This window comes from Polychytrium aggregatum, assembly GCF_025602895.1.
Source record: "Polychytrium aggregatum strain JEL109 chromosome Unknown BJ171scaffold_10, whole genome shotgun sequence".
Taxonomy (NCBI): Eukaryota; Fungi; Chytridiomycota; class Chytridiomycetes; order Polychytriales; genus Polychytrium; species Polychytrium aggregatum.
In genome coordinates, this window is record NW_026516212.1 from 612,195 (window position 1) to 627,808 (window position 15,614).

General features: G+C 56.5%; 5 protein-coding genes across 5 annotated transcripts; 2 read left to right on the plus strand and 3 right to left on the minus strand.

Moving 5' to 3' along the window:
• Window positions 1-149: 149 nt before the first annotated feature.
• BJ171DRAFT_457133 (quinon protein alcohol dehydrogenase-like superfamily) lies at window positions 150-3,928 on the plus strand. The gene is made up of 8 exons (XM_053108339.1): window positions 150-472; window positions 645-933; window positions 1,168-1,336; window positions 1,448-1,767; window positions 1,897-2,249; window positions 2,470-2,865; window positions 2,970-3,245; window positions 3,416-3,928. Exons 1-8 carry the CDS (start codon window positions 281-283, stop codon window positions 3,776-3,778), a joined length of 2,358 nt encoding a protein of 785 aa, XP_052968754.1. The 5' UTR covers window positions 150-280; the 3' UTR covers window positions 3,779-3,928.
• A 4-nt stretch (window positions 3,929-3,932) lies between these two features.
• Window positions 3,933-5,524, minus strand: BJ171DRAFT_17105 (uncharacterized protein). Its single transcript, XM_053105955.1, has 3 exons — window positions 5,207-5,524; window positions 4,833-5,074; window positions 3,933-4,693 (listed from the first exon to the last, which is right to left on the minus strand). Exons 1-3 carry the CDS (start codon window positions 5,407-5,409, stop codon window positions 4,053-4,055), a joined length of 1,086 nt encoding a protein of 361 aa, XP_052968755.1. The 5' UTR covers window positions 5,410-5,524; the 3' UTR covers window positions 3,933-4,052.
• A 733-nt stretch (window positions 5,525-6,257) lies between these two features.
• Window positions 6,258-12,510, plus strand: BJ171DRAFT_597333 (chitin synthase-domain-containing protein; the record flags this gene model as incomplete). Its single annotated transcript, XM_053114741.1, has 3 exons — window positions 6,258-6,622; window positions 6,844-9,993; window positions 10,157-12,510. 3 exons carry the CDS (start codon window positions 6,258-6,260, stop codon window positions 12,339-12,341), a joined length of 5,700 nt encoding a protein of 1,899 aa, XP_052968756.1. The 3' UTR covers window positions 12,342-12,510.
• Window positions 12,511-12,583: 73 nt separating this feature from the next.
• Window positions 12,584-13,076, minus strand: BJ171DRAFT_17142 (uncharacterized protein). The gene has a single exon (XM_053105957.1). The coding sequence runs from the start codon at window positions 13,007-13,009 to the stop codon at window positions 12,626-12,628; it is 384 nt and encodes a 127-aa protein (XP_052968757.1). The 5' UTR covers window positions 13,010-13,076; the 3' UTR covers window positions 12,584-12,625.
• A 293-nt stretch (window positions 13,077-13,369) lies between these two features.
• On the minus strand, window positions 13,370-15,011 carry BJ171DRAFT_421756 (P-loop containing nucleoside triphosphate hydrolase protein; the record flags this gene model as incomplete). Its single annotated transcript, XM_053107502.1, has 3 exons — window positions 13,370-14,290; window positions 14,429-14,622; window positions 14,855-15,011. The coding sequence occupies 3 exons, from the start codon at window positions 15,009-15,011 to the stop codon at window positions 13,370-13,372; spliced, it is 1,272 nt and encodes a 423-aa protein (XP_052968758.1).
• Between the last annotated feature and the right edge of the window lie 603 nt (window positions 15,012-15,614).

A 15,614-nucleotide genomic window follows, 5' to 3' on the forward strand; every position in this document is an offset into this window, starting at 1 on the left:
AACATGCTTGTCCACATTCCTCCACGGCCATATCCGAGTCACGGGGGCGCCAGGCGTGTGTCACGTGTGTTGATTTCTATTGGAAGGTGTGCGCTTTTTTTCTTTTTGGGACCCAAATCGCCGACAGCGACCCAAGACTCGCGCCGCGCTCTGGGCCTGCCCTCTGATCACTAGCCCGTCGCTCCGACCCGGACCAAAGGCTGCTCTCGCTGCTGGGCGCAGATATCCGAACGACGCCTTTCTGTCTTCTGTTTCAAGCACACACGCCCTGAGAGACGATATGGTGGCCCCGAAAGCCTCCGAGGAAGCCGAGTTCAAAGTGCACCGATGTCGCTTCTTCGACTACCAGCCGAGCGGCATCACGCATCTGGCCTTCTCACCGCTTGCCTGCAAGAAGCTCTATCTTGCTGTCGCCAGAGAGAACGGCAATGTCGAAATTTGGAATGTGAAGGAGCGGTGGTTCCTGGAACGGGTAATTTGACGATCTACTTTCGACCGAGGAGCGGGACTGAACGGTGACGGAGGAGGGAGTTTACCAGGCATCGCTCGAGGCGCCCTCGTGTAGCTTCTGTCTCGTTGGTCATGGAGCTTCCGTCTTGGATTGCTCGGCGGCACGACTTACACCAGGTGCATTGCATCCGCAGGTTCTACCCGGTGTTCCCAAAACCATCGAGTCGATGGTCTGGGTTCACGACTCTGGCCTGCCCAACCCCGAGCCACGATTGTTCACCGCAGGCATGTCTGGTGAAGTATGCGAGTGGGATCTGGTCTCCGGGCAGATCTCGAGTCGGTTCGACACCAACGGAGGCGGCGTCTGGTGCATGGCCCGATCTCCCACCCACAGCGATCGCATCGCTGTCGGCTGCGAGGACGGCGTCGTTCGAATCATGAACATATACGGAGAAGTCGAGAGGCGTCTGGATCGGCAGGACGGTGAGTCGTTGCTGACACCTTGTTGCATGACCGGATATTCAGCGTGCCGGAATACGGCAGCAGCGCAAACTGGGCCGCTTGCTGTGCTCATCGCCAGTTCACTGCAGTTGAATACGGTCCGATGCGTTTTGACTTGGTTCCTGCTCTAATATTTGCCCTGTTCTGCCATGTGCATGCTGGACTGCCGTGTCTCGTCGTACTTGCTCTGCGGGGCGCTGTCTCCTTGACCAACAGTTCGCATCCTCTCGGTCGCATGGCATCCGAGCGGAAACTTTGTCGTCACTGGTGGATCCGACTCGGTCATTCGAGTATACGATGCCAACACGAGTAGATCCGTCGGCCGCATATCGGTGGACACGTTGAAGGGAGAAGACACCTTGGTCTGGGCTCTCATCGTCCTTAAGTGAGTCTGCATCCTAAAGCGAACATCGGTACTCACCGGCCTTCGCGCGCAGCTTCTCTGTGCTTGATTCGTGCCTTGCTCATGCCATGGTCATGCAACTCGTTCTTGTAGAGATGGTACTGTTGTGAGCGGAGACTCTCTCGGCAACGTACTTTTCTGGAATTGGTCCTCGAAGACTCTCGTCAAGGGTATCAAGGCCCATGGCGCCGACGTTCTTTGCCTAACTGCAAATGATCAAGGCACACATGTCTACTCATCGGGTATCGACAGAAAGGTCATCCAGTACGCTCTTGTGGATATCAGCACAAAGAGTGCTACAAAGAAGAAGAAGATGGCCTGGGTTGTTGCCTGCGAACGCCGCTTCCACTCGCATGACGTTCGTGCCTTAGCCTTGCTTCCGGATCGCCCCCACGATTTAATCGTCTCTGGCGGTAGGCTACCCTTGCTTTGGACGCACATTACATCTTTGCACCCGTGATCGACCCTGCCGAACCTTGCTAGCCCTCGATGTGTCATATGCTCCCATATGCTCACAACGGTATCCGCGTTTTGTTCTGTAGGCGTCGATACTACCGTTGTCGTATCTAGTCCTGCCTCAAACTTTGAGCACGCCAAGCAGCAGAGAATGGCGCCGTTCCCACAGCGGCCGCTTGTTTCGTTGGCTCGGAAGGGGCGTCGCTTGATCGGTCGCTACAGCGATCGAGTCAAGGTGTGGCAGCTGGGCACAGCCATGGATACCGCAAGCCACCATCAAGACGAAGAGGTTCTCGACCTGGAAGTCAAGGAGAAGCTGCTCGTCGAGCTCAAGCTCAAAGGATCGACCAACCTGTCTGCCAGCAGCATCTCTGACGATGGAACCTTGGTTGCAGTGTCGGATATGGAATCGGTCAAGCTCTTCCAGATCGAAGGATCGGTGCGTTTCCGGCAGGCTCAATGTGACCCTGCAGGTGCCTTGGGATCTGGATATATTACTTCGCAGCTGTCTTCCTATCACCCTCCTATCACCCTCCTGGCACCTCCTGGCACCGCGTAGCGCCGCATGCCATCGGTTCAAATTGTCTTTGTTGTCGAGTTTGAGTGGAAGCATCGCAGCGGCCTACTGACTATACTCTATTGGTTGACCGACTCAACAGTCTACCAGCTTTATCAAGGTCCGCAAAATCAAGCTGTTCCCGTCTCCGTCCAGTATTCCGGCCGCCCACCAGCTCATCTTCACTCCCGACGCCAGGCGGTTGATTGTGGCTGGCACCGACTCAGTCGTTTATGTTGTGAATATCGCATCGCTTGTGGATGACGGGCAAACTGGTGACTGCTATATCGAAGCTCGATTCCGAGTTCACACTGGAGAGGAAAGTGACACCGACATGGACGTAGATGAGGACAGTTCTGTAACGACTCGGATCGCCAAGAGCAAGACGCTCTCCAAGAAGGAAATGATTGCATCTCTGGCGGTTAGCCCAGAGGGCAAGTGGCTCGCTAGTGGCGATTTGCTCAACCGGATCCATGTTTTCGATCTGGAGAGTCTCAGCGTATGTATACGGGCTGTCAGCGAAGCATGCTGTGTTGTATCGCTTTGTCTGCGGATAAGGTGGAGGACAGTCATGACTCACTACCCGATCGCTTTCTTTTTTAGCTTCGCGCGACCCTGCCTGTATTCGAGTCGCTTCACACATCGCTCGGTTTTGGTGATCACGACGACCTGGTCATCACCTGCACCAACAACGAGTTTTACCAATTCAACGTCAAGCTCAAGCGGCTCTCGGACTGGTCCAAAGACAACTCGCACCGTCTTCCTGTCCGATTTATTGACCGAAAGGAGATTATCTCGGGCGTGTCGTTTGTCCCTGAGTCGCAGTCTCAGTTTGCACTCTGGGGCTGGACATATATCTGCGCCGTGGATATTGACAAAGTAAGTCCTGTTGCACTCACCACTCTGCTGCGGACTGCCCTGGACTCGAGTACGAATCGCATGTCAATAGCCCATCGAGCAGCGCATGCTGAGAATTTGAACGTGTAAATGCTGCGGCTCTGGCCTGTGCACTAACAGGCAGTCGCATTCCTTGACTTGTTGCTCGCCAGCCTCTTGGGCCCCGTGACGCCATCATCTCGGTTCACAAGCGCCGAAAGTATCTACAGGAACGGGAGTGGAAGGACGCTTTGCTGCAACGAAAGCCCGATGTATCTGCTGCCGGCCCAGCCGCCAAAAAGCTGGCTGTCGCTGATGACGGCGACAAGTCCGTGGCTACCCCCAAACGCAAGTCCACCCCAACGAGCCAATTCAAGGACGAGTACACCGAAAGCTTCAAGATGACGCATCGGTACCAGCCCCTGGTCTTCTTTGGCTATCTGGGACACAGTGAGATTGTTGCGGTCGAGCGGCCAATACTCAGCATTATGGAGAAACTGCCGGCCGCCTTCTATCGACACAAGTACGGAACGTAACCGGCTTGAGCAGAGCCAAGACTCAGAGCCACCGACCTTTGGACCCGTACATTGCGGTCTGCGAAACAGGAGCAGTACGCACTTTGGATGGAATGTGCCATGCTTGTGTCGGCCTTTTGGGCTCTGTTGGAATACATTCGATCCAGACCAGACGAAGGAATCAGAGGGACAAAGCTGTCGGTCTGACCTGAGCTGTGTATTCTTATTTGGCTGAGCGAGCCGGATTGGCAGGCAGCCGTGCCCACGGCCTAATGGCAGCCCACTCGGCCATCTCTCAAGGATGCTCCATCAGCATATTAGAGGCACCGCCATTGGTATTTGCCGCCTGATCTGGTGCGGCCTCGGATACATCTGGGGGCAGACCGGCGGCATCAGAGTTCTCGTCGGATGTCCATTCCTCCGCATTATCCGTGCTTGCGGCTTCGTCCATGCCCTCCTCAGTTTCGGCCACAGAGACGGAGCTGAAGTGAATCCGCCACAGTGCTCGGTGCGTTGCGCACGTTACGGCTTTGATTCCGCCAACGACTCCAAACTCGCCGCTGTGTGGGGGATTCATCTCGGGCACGCCGTCGAGAGAGATGAAGACCTTGTGCCAGACACTCGAGTCGGAATAGTGGGGAAAGACCACAAGAATGTACGCCGGGGCTTCGTCCTCGGCGGTGGCAGCCAAGCCCGAGACGACCCCTCGCCACCACGCCCAGGGCATTTGGTTGCCGTATCGCCACTGGATCTCGACTTCCTCGCCGTTTCTGAAGATCGGAATAGCGGTGTCGAACACTCGCTCTACGGGGCGGAGGAACAGTTCTCGGACATAGATCTCGCGTGCGTCCATCTCGATCAGATCCTCGGTGACTCGTCGGAAGCGGGTGCGTTCGGTGACAGGGATCATCTCGTCGGTATGTCTCGAGTCCCCTCCTATCGGGGTTGCAGCAGAGAGGGGAGGTCGTCAGTCCGCACGGCCTTGAGATCCCAAGACGAGGCCGACGATCTCACACAGGAAGTCGCCAGTGCCGAGACCGACAAACGCACAGACTGGACCGCCATCGGTGCCTACCGGTTGGTGCTCGAGTGCTCGGGCCGGATGGGACCCAGTCCTTGGGCCGCGGACGCAGCAAGATCTTCTCTCCACGGCGAAGCGCAGAGATCGTCGAGGGTGCATAGCAGAGACAAAACGAGTTCGATGGCCAGTGGTAGGTCGCAACGGCGAGGAAAGCCGACATGGGCCTGTTCGAGAGCGAGTTGAGCACATGAAGGAGGCCCGAATATTGGCCCGATGCAATGACGAGAAACGCCCGCCTGAAACTCTTTGGCAGAGGCATGAACGGCTGATCAATGGCACGGTGCGGGAAGGTGCATGCTTTGGAGAGACCAGAGCGGGATGCGTCGATGGTTGAGACGATCTGGGCAGTCGGGAAGTGGTATTCGTACTCGAGGGTTTGCTCGCAGCTACCATCCCAGAAGAACCAAGGCCAGTGCCGGAAGCAGAGGCCCCGCCATAGGCCCTCGTCTGATGTCAGATGCTGCAGATATCTGCTGGTGCTGCCCAGCCTTGCGAGGTCGGCAGGGGAAAGAAACGAGAAGACGACCCGAAGGGGTAGCTCCGGCAGACACAGCAGAGAGCTGGTCGACATGCTGCTGGCGATCCGGTCGAGAGAGATGTGTGCCAGGGACTGGATCCGCAGCCCGAGCAGCGACTGAGATTGGAGGAGAATCCAAGGACGGTCGTCTTGTCGCCACAGACAAATGAAATGAAATCAAATGAGGGCACTGCCCCGGAGCTGGTCAGCGCTCACCTGCCCATTCGCATTCGCCGCATCAACCGCACCGGCTCATCCGCACCGTCATTCGATCCGAATGTCTGATGCACTACTGTGGCACGAGCAGGTCAGGGGGCCGAAGGTTATTTCTCTCGGAGTGCAGCTCAGACAGCCCGGCAACCATGACACTTGGGCGACAACCGCAGCCCACAACCGCAATGTCAACGCGACCGGATCATGACCGCAGCGCACAGGGGCATCCGACGTTCATGGAAGTTGCCCAGCCGCATCTTGCAAAATGCTTCGTGACCAGGAGCATCAGCAATAGGATCGGTGATTCAACCGCATTCACTTGGCGAACGCCGCTCGACAATGGCAGTGGCTACTCGATCGTTTCCGGGCTGGTCCACTACCAGTCCAACAGCCACAGCGAAGGTGCCCATCCTCATTCGCAAAGCCTGCGTTGCTGGACAGAGTAGTCCAAGTCTATTCGCTAAGCACGACGAAGCAATAAGAAACAATACCTGCGATGAATCATGGATCGTGGCCATTATCTCGTGAGCAGTTCTTTGTCTCCAGCCCTCAGCGCTGGACCAGCTCCTATAAATACAAAAAGTGAGGGCAGGGGAGCGAAGGAAAGCCCGCACAACTGCAGCCCTGCATCCTCCACCCGCTAGCATCGGGACACCTCATCAGTCTATCGACACATTGGCTCTTGAAGCATGGGAAAAGATCTTCGGCAGACGCCACCGTCGGCCGACGCTCAATCTTTGCCTGTGATTGGGACGCCCGCAAATGCAGCAAGCACCAGCGACCTTGTCAAACTACCTCAGCCACTCTCAGACGAAAGTATCCTTGATCTGCTCCAACAGCGCTTCAAGGAGGACAAGCATCTGTCTTGGCTTGGGCCCAACTTTGTAGTGTCCGTGAATCCGTTCAAGCAAACCGAGCTTCCCAACAGCAACTCCACCTTCAATCTTGTGGCCGCCAGCGAGCGGGACGAGCCCATCGGAGACTTTCGCGAACTTGCATGTGCTGCATATTTTCATCTCATATGCAGCGGAGAAAGCCAGGTGGTGATCACCAGGTGAGTTGAGAGGTGTAAACCGCAGACTACGAGTGCCTGGCTCATGAGCATGCTGGCTGCCGAGTCCCGAGCCAGGAGTCCCAAAGCAGTGCCTCTGACGAATTCTCCCACTCTCCCACTCTCCCACTCTCCCACTCTCCCACTCTCCCACTCTCCCACTCTCCCACTCTCCCACTCTCCCACGCTCTCTCATCTCCCGTCTGCCTAACGCTCTGCGTCAGCGGCGAGTCTGGTTCCGGCAAATCCGTCGCTGTGCAAAAAATCATTGCACACCTGGCCTATCTTTCAGACCTGACCTTGACAACGTCTGTTTTCCAAGACATCAAAGATGCCGACGAAATCATTCAGGCATTCACGCATGCCTCCACTACCGCCAATCGCAACTCCTCCCGCGTTGGCCGATATTCCGAAATACAGTTCACCGAGTCTGGCAATATCGCCGGCATGAAGTCGGTCATCTACATGCTTGAACAGCGCCGCTGCAGCAACATCGGTGGCCCTGCTATGGAAGACGATCAGAACTTTCACATCTTTTACCAGCTGGTTCTCGGGGCCAGTTCGCAAGAAAAGACCAAATGGAAGATTGGCGATATCCGCTCCTACAGCTTTCTGAATCATGGCAAGGGCCTCAGCCTGGATCACAGAGAGCAGTCTTCCAGATTCCAGGCACTACAAGCTCGCCTGCGCGGATTCCGCATAAACCGCAAAATGCAGGATAGCTTGTTCAAGGTTCTGTCGGCCATTTTGCTGCTCGGCAATCTGGAATTCGGCCAGGAGCAGAAGGACGAGCACGCCTACGTCAAGAACAGACACGTCCTCGATACAGTCGCCGAGTTTCTTGAGCTCGAGAGCCCTGCGCTAGAGAATGCCATTACCACCCAATCTGTTTGGGTTGGTGATACCATGTGTGCAGACTATTTGGATCCGAACAAGGCCTCTGATTCCCGAGACGACCTTGCCAGCATCCTCTACTCTCTGGTAGTTTCGTGGATTGTAAGCAAGCTGAACGAAACGCTTTCGGATGATGAGCCCCAGTCCAGCATCGGGTTGATTGACATGCCCGGGCACGAAGACTTTTCGCCCAAGCCCAACTACTTTGAGCAGTACTGCATCAACTACGCCAGTGAAAAGATCCATGCCTTTATTTGGCAGCGCAGTGTGTACGCCAGCGAATTGAGTTTCTCCCAGGAGGGCCTCCAGTATCGCCCAATCGATCGCGCCGTCGACGACACTGCCCGGCTGGTCATGTACGAAGATCCCTACAACGGACTCTTTGCCCTCACTGACTCGTACGAAGGCCGCACCGGCGGCAAGGGCAGTGAGGGGACTCTCTTGGAGCTCTTCATGGAGTTCAATCAGGACAACCAGTACTATGCTCCCTCTCCCGTGGGGTGGAGCTCCTTTGGAATCAAACACTACTTTGGCAAGGTAACTTACGACCTGAAAGACTTTGTGCGCCGCAACAAAACAACCATCAACGCCACTTATGTGCAGCTCTTTGGAATCGGCGATCAATCCGACTCGCGACCAGACTCGTTCGTTGCTGGGCTGTTTGGAGAGTCGATCGTGCCTCTGAAACACCCCAAGAACAGAAGCGCCGTTGTTGGAGCTCGTCGGGTCGATTCCATCTACCGCCCATCTGAGAGCCGCAGCAAGCGCCTCAGCAAGTTGATCACAGGGCCACCAAGAAACAGCCTGGTATTCATATCCAGTGCCTCGACCACTCCAACCACTGCTCAACCAAGCACACCCTCGGCGACAACTCCTGGCAGACGTACCACGCACAAGCAGACGCTCTTGGGCCGCGAAAAAGACGCTTACGAGTCAGTCGGCAGTTGTCTGCGCAAGTCGTTCGACGTGCTCCTCAGTTCACTGTCTGAATTCAGGCCATGGAGCGTTTTGTGTGTCAAGCCATGTAACGAGCTCATACCGGACCGATTTTCGGATGGCAAAGTGTTGGGCCAGATAGCTGCACTCAAGTTGGCCCCTTTGGCGTCTTTCCTTTGCGTTGGATATAGCATCGCCATACCTACTGAGGAGTTCAAAGCTCGCTACGCTGCGCTCGTGTCTGGCATCGAAGAGTCGGATCCTAAAGCAGTCGCTGCAGCGATTTGTGCTGCTCAAGGCTGGCCTAACGATGCCTTCGCTCTCGGTGAAGGGCGAGTGTTCCTCCAGGAGAAAGCCTGGAAGTCTCTGGAGCTCAAATGGGCCCGAAAGAATCCAGAGGCTTGCCCCTGGATCAACGAGGTTAGTCGGGCGACGCTTGCTCGACAGACCGAGAACCTGCACAAGATCGCCTCCAAGAACGGCCTCTCCGACGAGCCGACTCCGCCTGACGCCAGCGACATGGAGCTGGGAAGCACCAGCGCCGAGCCCGAGGGAAAGGTCAAAAAGAGACGAGGCAAGAAGAAAGTCTCGCCCGTTTCGGGCACAGAAAAGACGGCAAAGAAGCCGAAGAGGGAGCCCAAGCCTCGTGTTCCCATGTCGAGGCAGCGGCGCTGTTGGGTCAACTGGACCTGGTGCGTCACCTGGTGGGTTCCGAGCGTGCTTCTCGACCGGTGCGGAGGAATGAAGAGCGAAGAGAAGCAAATGGCATGGAGAGAAAAGTGCGCGCTGTGCTTCATCATTGCCCTCTTGAGCGGCATGATGTTGTTCTTTGTTCAAGGATTCGGCAAGATCCTCTGCCCGAGCCAATCCATCTTTAACCTGCAAGAAGTCGCCCAGCACACCGACATAAACTCGGCGGCCGGGGCATGGGCCACGTGGAATGGGCAGATCTACGACATTACCAAGTTCATCAACAACCACCCGACGCCCGGCTCGACCATCAACCTTGGCGCGGGCAAGGACATCAGTGCCTGGTTTCCCCGTGTCAGTTACTCAGCACCGACGGTTCTCGACTCGTCGTGCTGCGTTGGGATGGCTGCTCAGAGCGATGGCTGCCACACCGACCAGTATCCCTGGTCCAGTCCAAGCGCATCGCTCATGAAGCGAATGGACCAGGAGGGCGCCATTGTTGGGAATCAAGCAGCATTCAGCCAAGACAGGGACCTGATCAATCTTACAGTGCGTCAGAGCAGCGCCCCGGCTTCGCCCTGTGGGAGCGACATTGGCGTTTACTACAAAGGCCAGTCTCCTCAAGGATACTGCCACCAGACATGGGCTCTCCAACGCAGCATCATGCTGTATCAGGATATCCCCGTGTACTATGTTGGAACCCTTGGCTATCCGCCGACCGAAGTTTACACCCACAACCAAGATGGCGACATTTGGATCACTTACAAGGGCAGCTTCTACAACATGACAAACATACTTTCAAGGACAAGTACGCTCAAGCTCTTCCCACCCGATCTCTGGACGGAAGTACGAGGGTAGGCCAGGGAAAGCATGCGGGTGTTTAGTCAGACGCGAGGTGGCCAAAAGGTGCCCTCCGATTCGCCGGCCCAATCATATGCATATCGTGGCCATGGCAGAACGCAGTGTCGGGACCAATGAGCCAAAGGCGCTTATGCTGCAACCCTTCTTGCACTGCAGATACATTGGTCGAGACGCCTCTGTGTTGTCCAAGGCCCTGGCTCCATATGAAAAGTGCATGAACATCATGTTCTTCAACGGCATTGTCGACGATCGCAGCGGCAACATTCGATGCCAAATCTCAGAGTACCTGCTCCTCTCCGTGACGGGCATCATGGTCTTTGTTGTGGTCATCAAGTTCCTGGCGGCACTCCAACTCGGATCCAAGAAAGAACCCGAAAACAACGATCGGTTCGTAATCATGCAGGTGCCGTGCTATACCGAGGGCGAGGCCTCGCTTCGCAAGACGATCGATTCGCTGTCTCTCCTGAACTACGATGACACGCGCAAGCTGCTGTTTATGATCTGTGACGGCATGGTCACCGGCGGCGGCAATGACCTCCCGACACCGGACTTGGTGCTCAAGATCCTCGGCGTCGATCCTAACCTGCAAAAGCCAGAGGCGCAGAGCTACATCGCTATAAGCGATGGAAGCAAACAGCACAACAAAGCCAAGGTGTACTCGGGCCTCTACCACATCCAGGCTCGAAGCGTCCCCTTCATTGTGGTCGTCAAGGTCGGCAACGAGACAGAAACGCTCAAGCCAGGAAACCGCGGCAAGAGGGACTCACAGATCCTGATGATGAAGTTCCTCTCCCGCGTCCACTTCAAGACGCCCATGACCCCGCTGGACTTGGAGATTTACCATCATATCAAGGACATCATCGGCGTGGACCCGTATCTGTACGAGTATTGTCTGATGGTGGACGCAGATACCGAGGTGCTTCCGGATTCTCTCAATCGCTTGATTTCGTCGATGGTGCACGACTCCAAGATCATGGGAATCTGCGGCGAGACCAAGATCGCCAACGAAAAGGCCTCCTGGGTGACGATGATGCAGGTCTACGAATACTACATCAGCCACCACATGGCCAAGGCGTTCGAGTCGCTCTTTGGAAGCGTCACTTGTCTCCCGGGATGCTTCTGCATGTATCGGATCCGCACCGCCGAGAAGCGCACGCCGCTCCTGATCAGCCCGGACATCATTTCAGAGTACGAAGACAACGTCGTCAATACGCTGCACAAGCAGAATCTCTTGTCGCTCGGAGAGGACCGGTATCTGACAACGCTGATGCTCAAGCACTTTCCTGAATATCGCAACAAGTTTATATCGGATGCAATCTGTCTCACGATCGTGCCCGACAAATTCGAGGTGCTGCTGAGCCAGCGGCGCAGATGGATCAACTCGACGATTCACAACCTGTTTGAGCTGATATTCCTGCCGCAGCTGTGTGGATGCCTGTGCTTTTCCATGCGTCTGGTCGTCTTTCTGGATCTCTTTGCGACGCTGGTTATGCCGGCGTCGGTTGCCTATCTCTTCTATCTGATCGCCGCCTCGATCCAGCAGCAGCAAGCCCCGCTTATCTCGATCGTCATGATATCGGTGGCATACGGCCTGCAGGTCATTATCTTTATCCTCAAGCGCGAGTTTGCCCACATAGGATGGATCGTCATCTCCATCCTGGCCATGCCCGCCTTTAGCTTCTACATCCCGCTCTATTCCTACTGGCACTTTGACGACTTTCGTTGGGGAAACACTCACAAGGTGGCCGGCCTCACCGGCAAGGACGATCACAGTGGCGATGGACAGCGCTTTGATGCTTCCACCATCCCGACCGTCACCTGGGAGGCCTTTGAACGACAACAGAGAGCTGCCAAGCCGGCCGCAGGTGGCGACACATCGCCGTACAGCGCTGCCTCGTTCGGCCGCATGGAGTATGCGCCGTCAATGGTCGAGAGCAGATATGCTGGCCCGTCGTATCGGCCAGACGGGTCCTCCTATGCAGGCTCTGGTGGGCAAGACCGCTATGCTCCATCCGTGCCCGAGTATGCACCTTCGCTGCGAGCCTTCCCCAAACGAGAATCCACGGCCTTCTTGGACGAGTATGCAAGTGCTGGTGCTGCTGGCCCGCTGGACCTGCCCCCCTATCCCGAGTGGACAAGGACAACGGCGCCGGAGGCATCCGATCTCGAGGGCTATGTTGAGTATCTCCTGGGCACCCACAGCCTTCGCGAGCTCACCAAGCGCAAGGTCCGCGAGAAGCTGAGCGAGCACTTTCATCAAGACCTCAGCTCCCAGAAGGACTTGATCAACTCCATTCTCGAGGCCGCCCTGCAGAAAAGGGCCCTTGGAAGAGGCATCTGAGACGACCGCCCGAGTTTGATGTGATGCTGCACTTTACCGAGTATTTCCAAGAGCCCTGACACTCCTGAGCGGGGCACATCAACGGCCGTCCACCGATCTGCCATCGCCATAGTCAATTTCCTGATTTTGGCTCTGAATACACGGGTAGATCTCTACTGCTATTCATTGATCTGCATACCGACCGAGATCCGAGATCCGAGATCCGAGATCCGAGATCCGAGATCCGAGATCCGAGATCCGAGGGCATGACTGACGATCGTCGTAGATGATAGGGATTCGTATATTCATATTCTCCTGAGCTCGCCAAAGAACGATCCACACACTTTGCACTTTCCGCCTGTAGCCTGCTTCATAGCGCATGACTTGCACAGGGCCGGACAGCCGCACGGCACAGCGGCGTATTGGATTGGATGCTTGTGGCAGACTCTGCACTGCGAGTCGGATGAGATCTGTGCAGGGCTTTCAGCTGAAGGCGAGGTGTTTTTGACTTGGGACGACATGATGTCGATGGCGATCTTGGGTCGATTGTGGGCGGGTTTGGGTCCCGAAGAGGTTGTTGGTATGCGGAAGGACACTCGAGCAGATTGGGTCAGAGGGGTGCATCGGACCGACAGGCGGAAGGGCAGGCAGCAAACCGAAAGCGGGGGCTGTGAATCACAGCGAGTCATGGCCCAGGCCCAGGCCCCAACAGGAGCTCATTCGCTCTGCGCGCCCCCTCACAATCCACAGGACGAACATCCACGAGGCTGCCAGCAGAGAAAAGCAAAGGTCTGGTGCCAGTGTGCACTATATTATGTATGCATGAAAGGTGAGCGGCGGTTGGAGGAAAGGCAGCCGGCAAAGGGCGGAATCGAGTCAAAGTCGCCTGGCCATAAAAAGTGGAGGAGCTGTGTGGCTGGCTCGGATCCTCGACTCGCAAAGACGAAAGTGGGAGGGGGGAAGAAAGAAAAAGGAAGGGGAAGAGACCGGCTGTCGGACACGCACGGGAGCGCCGTCCAACAGCATCGAAACAAGCATGTTCTGACATCCTACTCAATGATCTTGGTGACGACACCAGTGCCGACAGTCTTGCCACCCTCGCGGATGGTGAAACGGAGACCCTCATCCAGAGCAACAATCTGGCTGAGCTCGCAGAGGAGCTCAACGTTGTCGCCGGGCATGATCATCTTGCCCTCGTTGCGCTTCTGCTGGCCCTCGGCGTTGTCGGGCCAGAGGAGAGTGCAGGTAACATCCATGGTGCGGGCATAGAGCTGAGGCTTGTAGTTCTCGACGAAGGGGGTGTGGCGACCACCCTCCTCCTTGGTGAGGATATAGAGCTGGGCCAGGAACTTCTTGTGGGGGGTGATGGAGCCGGGAGCAGCAATGACCTGGCCGCGGCGGAGTTCTTCGCGCTTGAGCGAACGGAGGAGGAGACCGGCATTGTCGCCGGCCTGGGCACGATCAAGCTCCTTGTGGAACATCTCAACGCCGGTGATGGTGGTCTTCTTGGTGGGGCCAAAGCCAATGATCTCGATTTCAGAGCCCTTGGTGATGAAGCCGCGCTCGACACTGCCGGTGCTGACGGTACCACGGCCGGCGATCGAAAAGACGTCTTCGATAGGCATCAGGAAGGGCTTGTCAAGGTCGCGAATGGGGTCGGGGATCCAGGTGTCAACAGCATCCATGAGCTTCAGGACGGCCTCGGTGCCAATCTCGGGCTGCTTGTTCTCGAGGGCACAGAGAGCCGAGCCCATGACGATCGGGGTGGTTTCGCCGGGGAAGCCGTATTCGGTAAGCAGATCGCGGATCTCCATTTCAACGAGTTCGAGCATTTCCTTGTCCTCAACAGCGTCGACCTTGTTGACAAAGACAACGAGGTGGCTAACGCCAACTTGTTTGGACAGGAGCAGATGTTCACGGGTTTGGGGCATGGAGCCATCGGTGGCGGAGACGACAATGATAGCACCGTCCTGCGGATGGAGAACCACATTGGTATCGGCGGGAAATCGATGTGGTCAGTGAGTGCTCATGGCTCTGACTGGGCACGCTGCCTTCTGAAAGGACCCGCACCACTCGTCGCGAAACAGCACGATCGGGATACGCCCTACCATCTGGGCGGCACCAGTAATCATGTTCTTGATGTAATCGGCGTGACCAGGGCAGTCGACGTGGGCGTAGTGGCGCTTCTGGGTCTCGTACTCGACGTGGGTGGTCGAGATGGTGATACCACGGGCACGCTCCTCGGGAGCCTTGTCGATCGAGGCATAGTCACGGAACTTGGCGCCGCCGGCCTCAGCAAGGACTTGAGGTCGCAGGACAGATCGCCGCAGGACAGATCGCCGCAGGACAGATCGCCATGGACAGAGGAGGGAGACGAGAGTGGTCCAGTCAGATGGGAGAACACCCAGAGACGTGCGCATACACTGCCTGTATCAGAATGGATGACGAGCACGCCTCGATCTCAGGGATGTGCTTTGCCGCCAAAGCCGCTCAAGTTGGGTCGGCGCAGTTGCCGGCTTGAGAGCCTGTCTTACCCTTGGTGATCGCAGCAGTGAGGGTGGTCTTGCCGTGATCAACGTGGCCAATGGTGCCAATGTTCAAATGGGGCTTGGTGCGTTGGAAGGTCGAGTTCCATCGCTCTGCGTCAACGGTCGTGAAGGAGGCGGGTAAGCACAGACGCACCACACACATTCAACACGAGGGTCGTGGTGAGCACGCTTGGTGAGCTCGCTTGATGCCCAGCCATGAGAGAATGATCACTTACGGGCGATGCAGACCGTGGCCGAGGCACTCTGGAGACAGACCGATGATCAGCAAAAGAAAGACACACAGCCGGTATGTGAGAAGGGGTGCACAGTCGACACAGTGTCTCTGCCAAGCGGTCGGCTCGCGCGGAGGGCCACCGCCAGTCCAAAGAGCATGGGCAACAGGCATCTGGACCGGCCCGGTATCGATGGGCACACGAGGTGCAGATACATACAGCCTTGGGGACTATGGAGAGAGCCGCAGCCAGGAGAAGTGTCATCGGGAGACCGCCGGAGAAAGAGTATTGCGATTAGCGTCATGTTGATCCGACTCGATCTGATCAGATCTGGACGTTCGCAGAGCCAACACGCGCTGTGTACCGCAGCCAAAGCTGCCCACCAAGATCATGGCTGTGCTTCGTACGTACGGTTGAATCGGGGCGAGGCGGCAACGAAGCCCCTGCAGAAAGCTAGCGCAGCCTTGACCATGGCGAGCCAGAGATCAGATCCAGAGAAGGGCGATCCAGAGAGAGCGAAGGGCGGCAGCGAA

Excerpts from the sequence above, each read along its gene's own strand:
- BJ171DRAFT_457133 (XM_053108339.1), top strand. The coding sequence starts at position 281 with ATGGTGGCCCCGAAAGCCTCCGAGGAAGCCGAGTTCAAAGTGCACCGA. Across the intron at positions 1,337-1,447 it reads TGGGCTCTCATCGTCCTTAA|AGATGGTACTGTTGTGAGCG; the intron begins GTGAGTCTGCAT and ends TCGTTCTTGTAG. Across the intron at positions 3,246-3,415 it reads GCGCCGTGGATATTGACAAA|CCTCTTGGGCCCCGTGACGC; the intron begins GTAAGTCCTGTT and ends GTTGCTCGCCAG.
- BJ171DRAFT_17105 (XM_053105955.1), bottom strand. The coding sequence starts at position 5,409 with ATGTCGACCAGCTCTCTGCTGTGTCTGCCGGAGCTACCCCTTCGGGTC. Across the intron at positions 5,075-5,206 it reads AGCTGCGAGCAAACCCTCGA|GCGGGCGTTTCTCGTCATTG; the intron begins GTACGAATACCA and ends AAAGAGTTTCAG. Across the intron at positions 4,694-4,832 it reads GAGCACTCGAGCACCAACCG|GAGGGGACTCGAGACATACC; the intron begins GTAGGCACCGAT and ends CAACCCCGATAG.
- BJ171DRAFT_17142 (XM_053105957.1), bottom strand. The coding sequence starts at position 13,009 with ATGACTCGCTGTGATTCACAGCCCCCGCTTTCGGTTTGCTGCCTGCCC.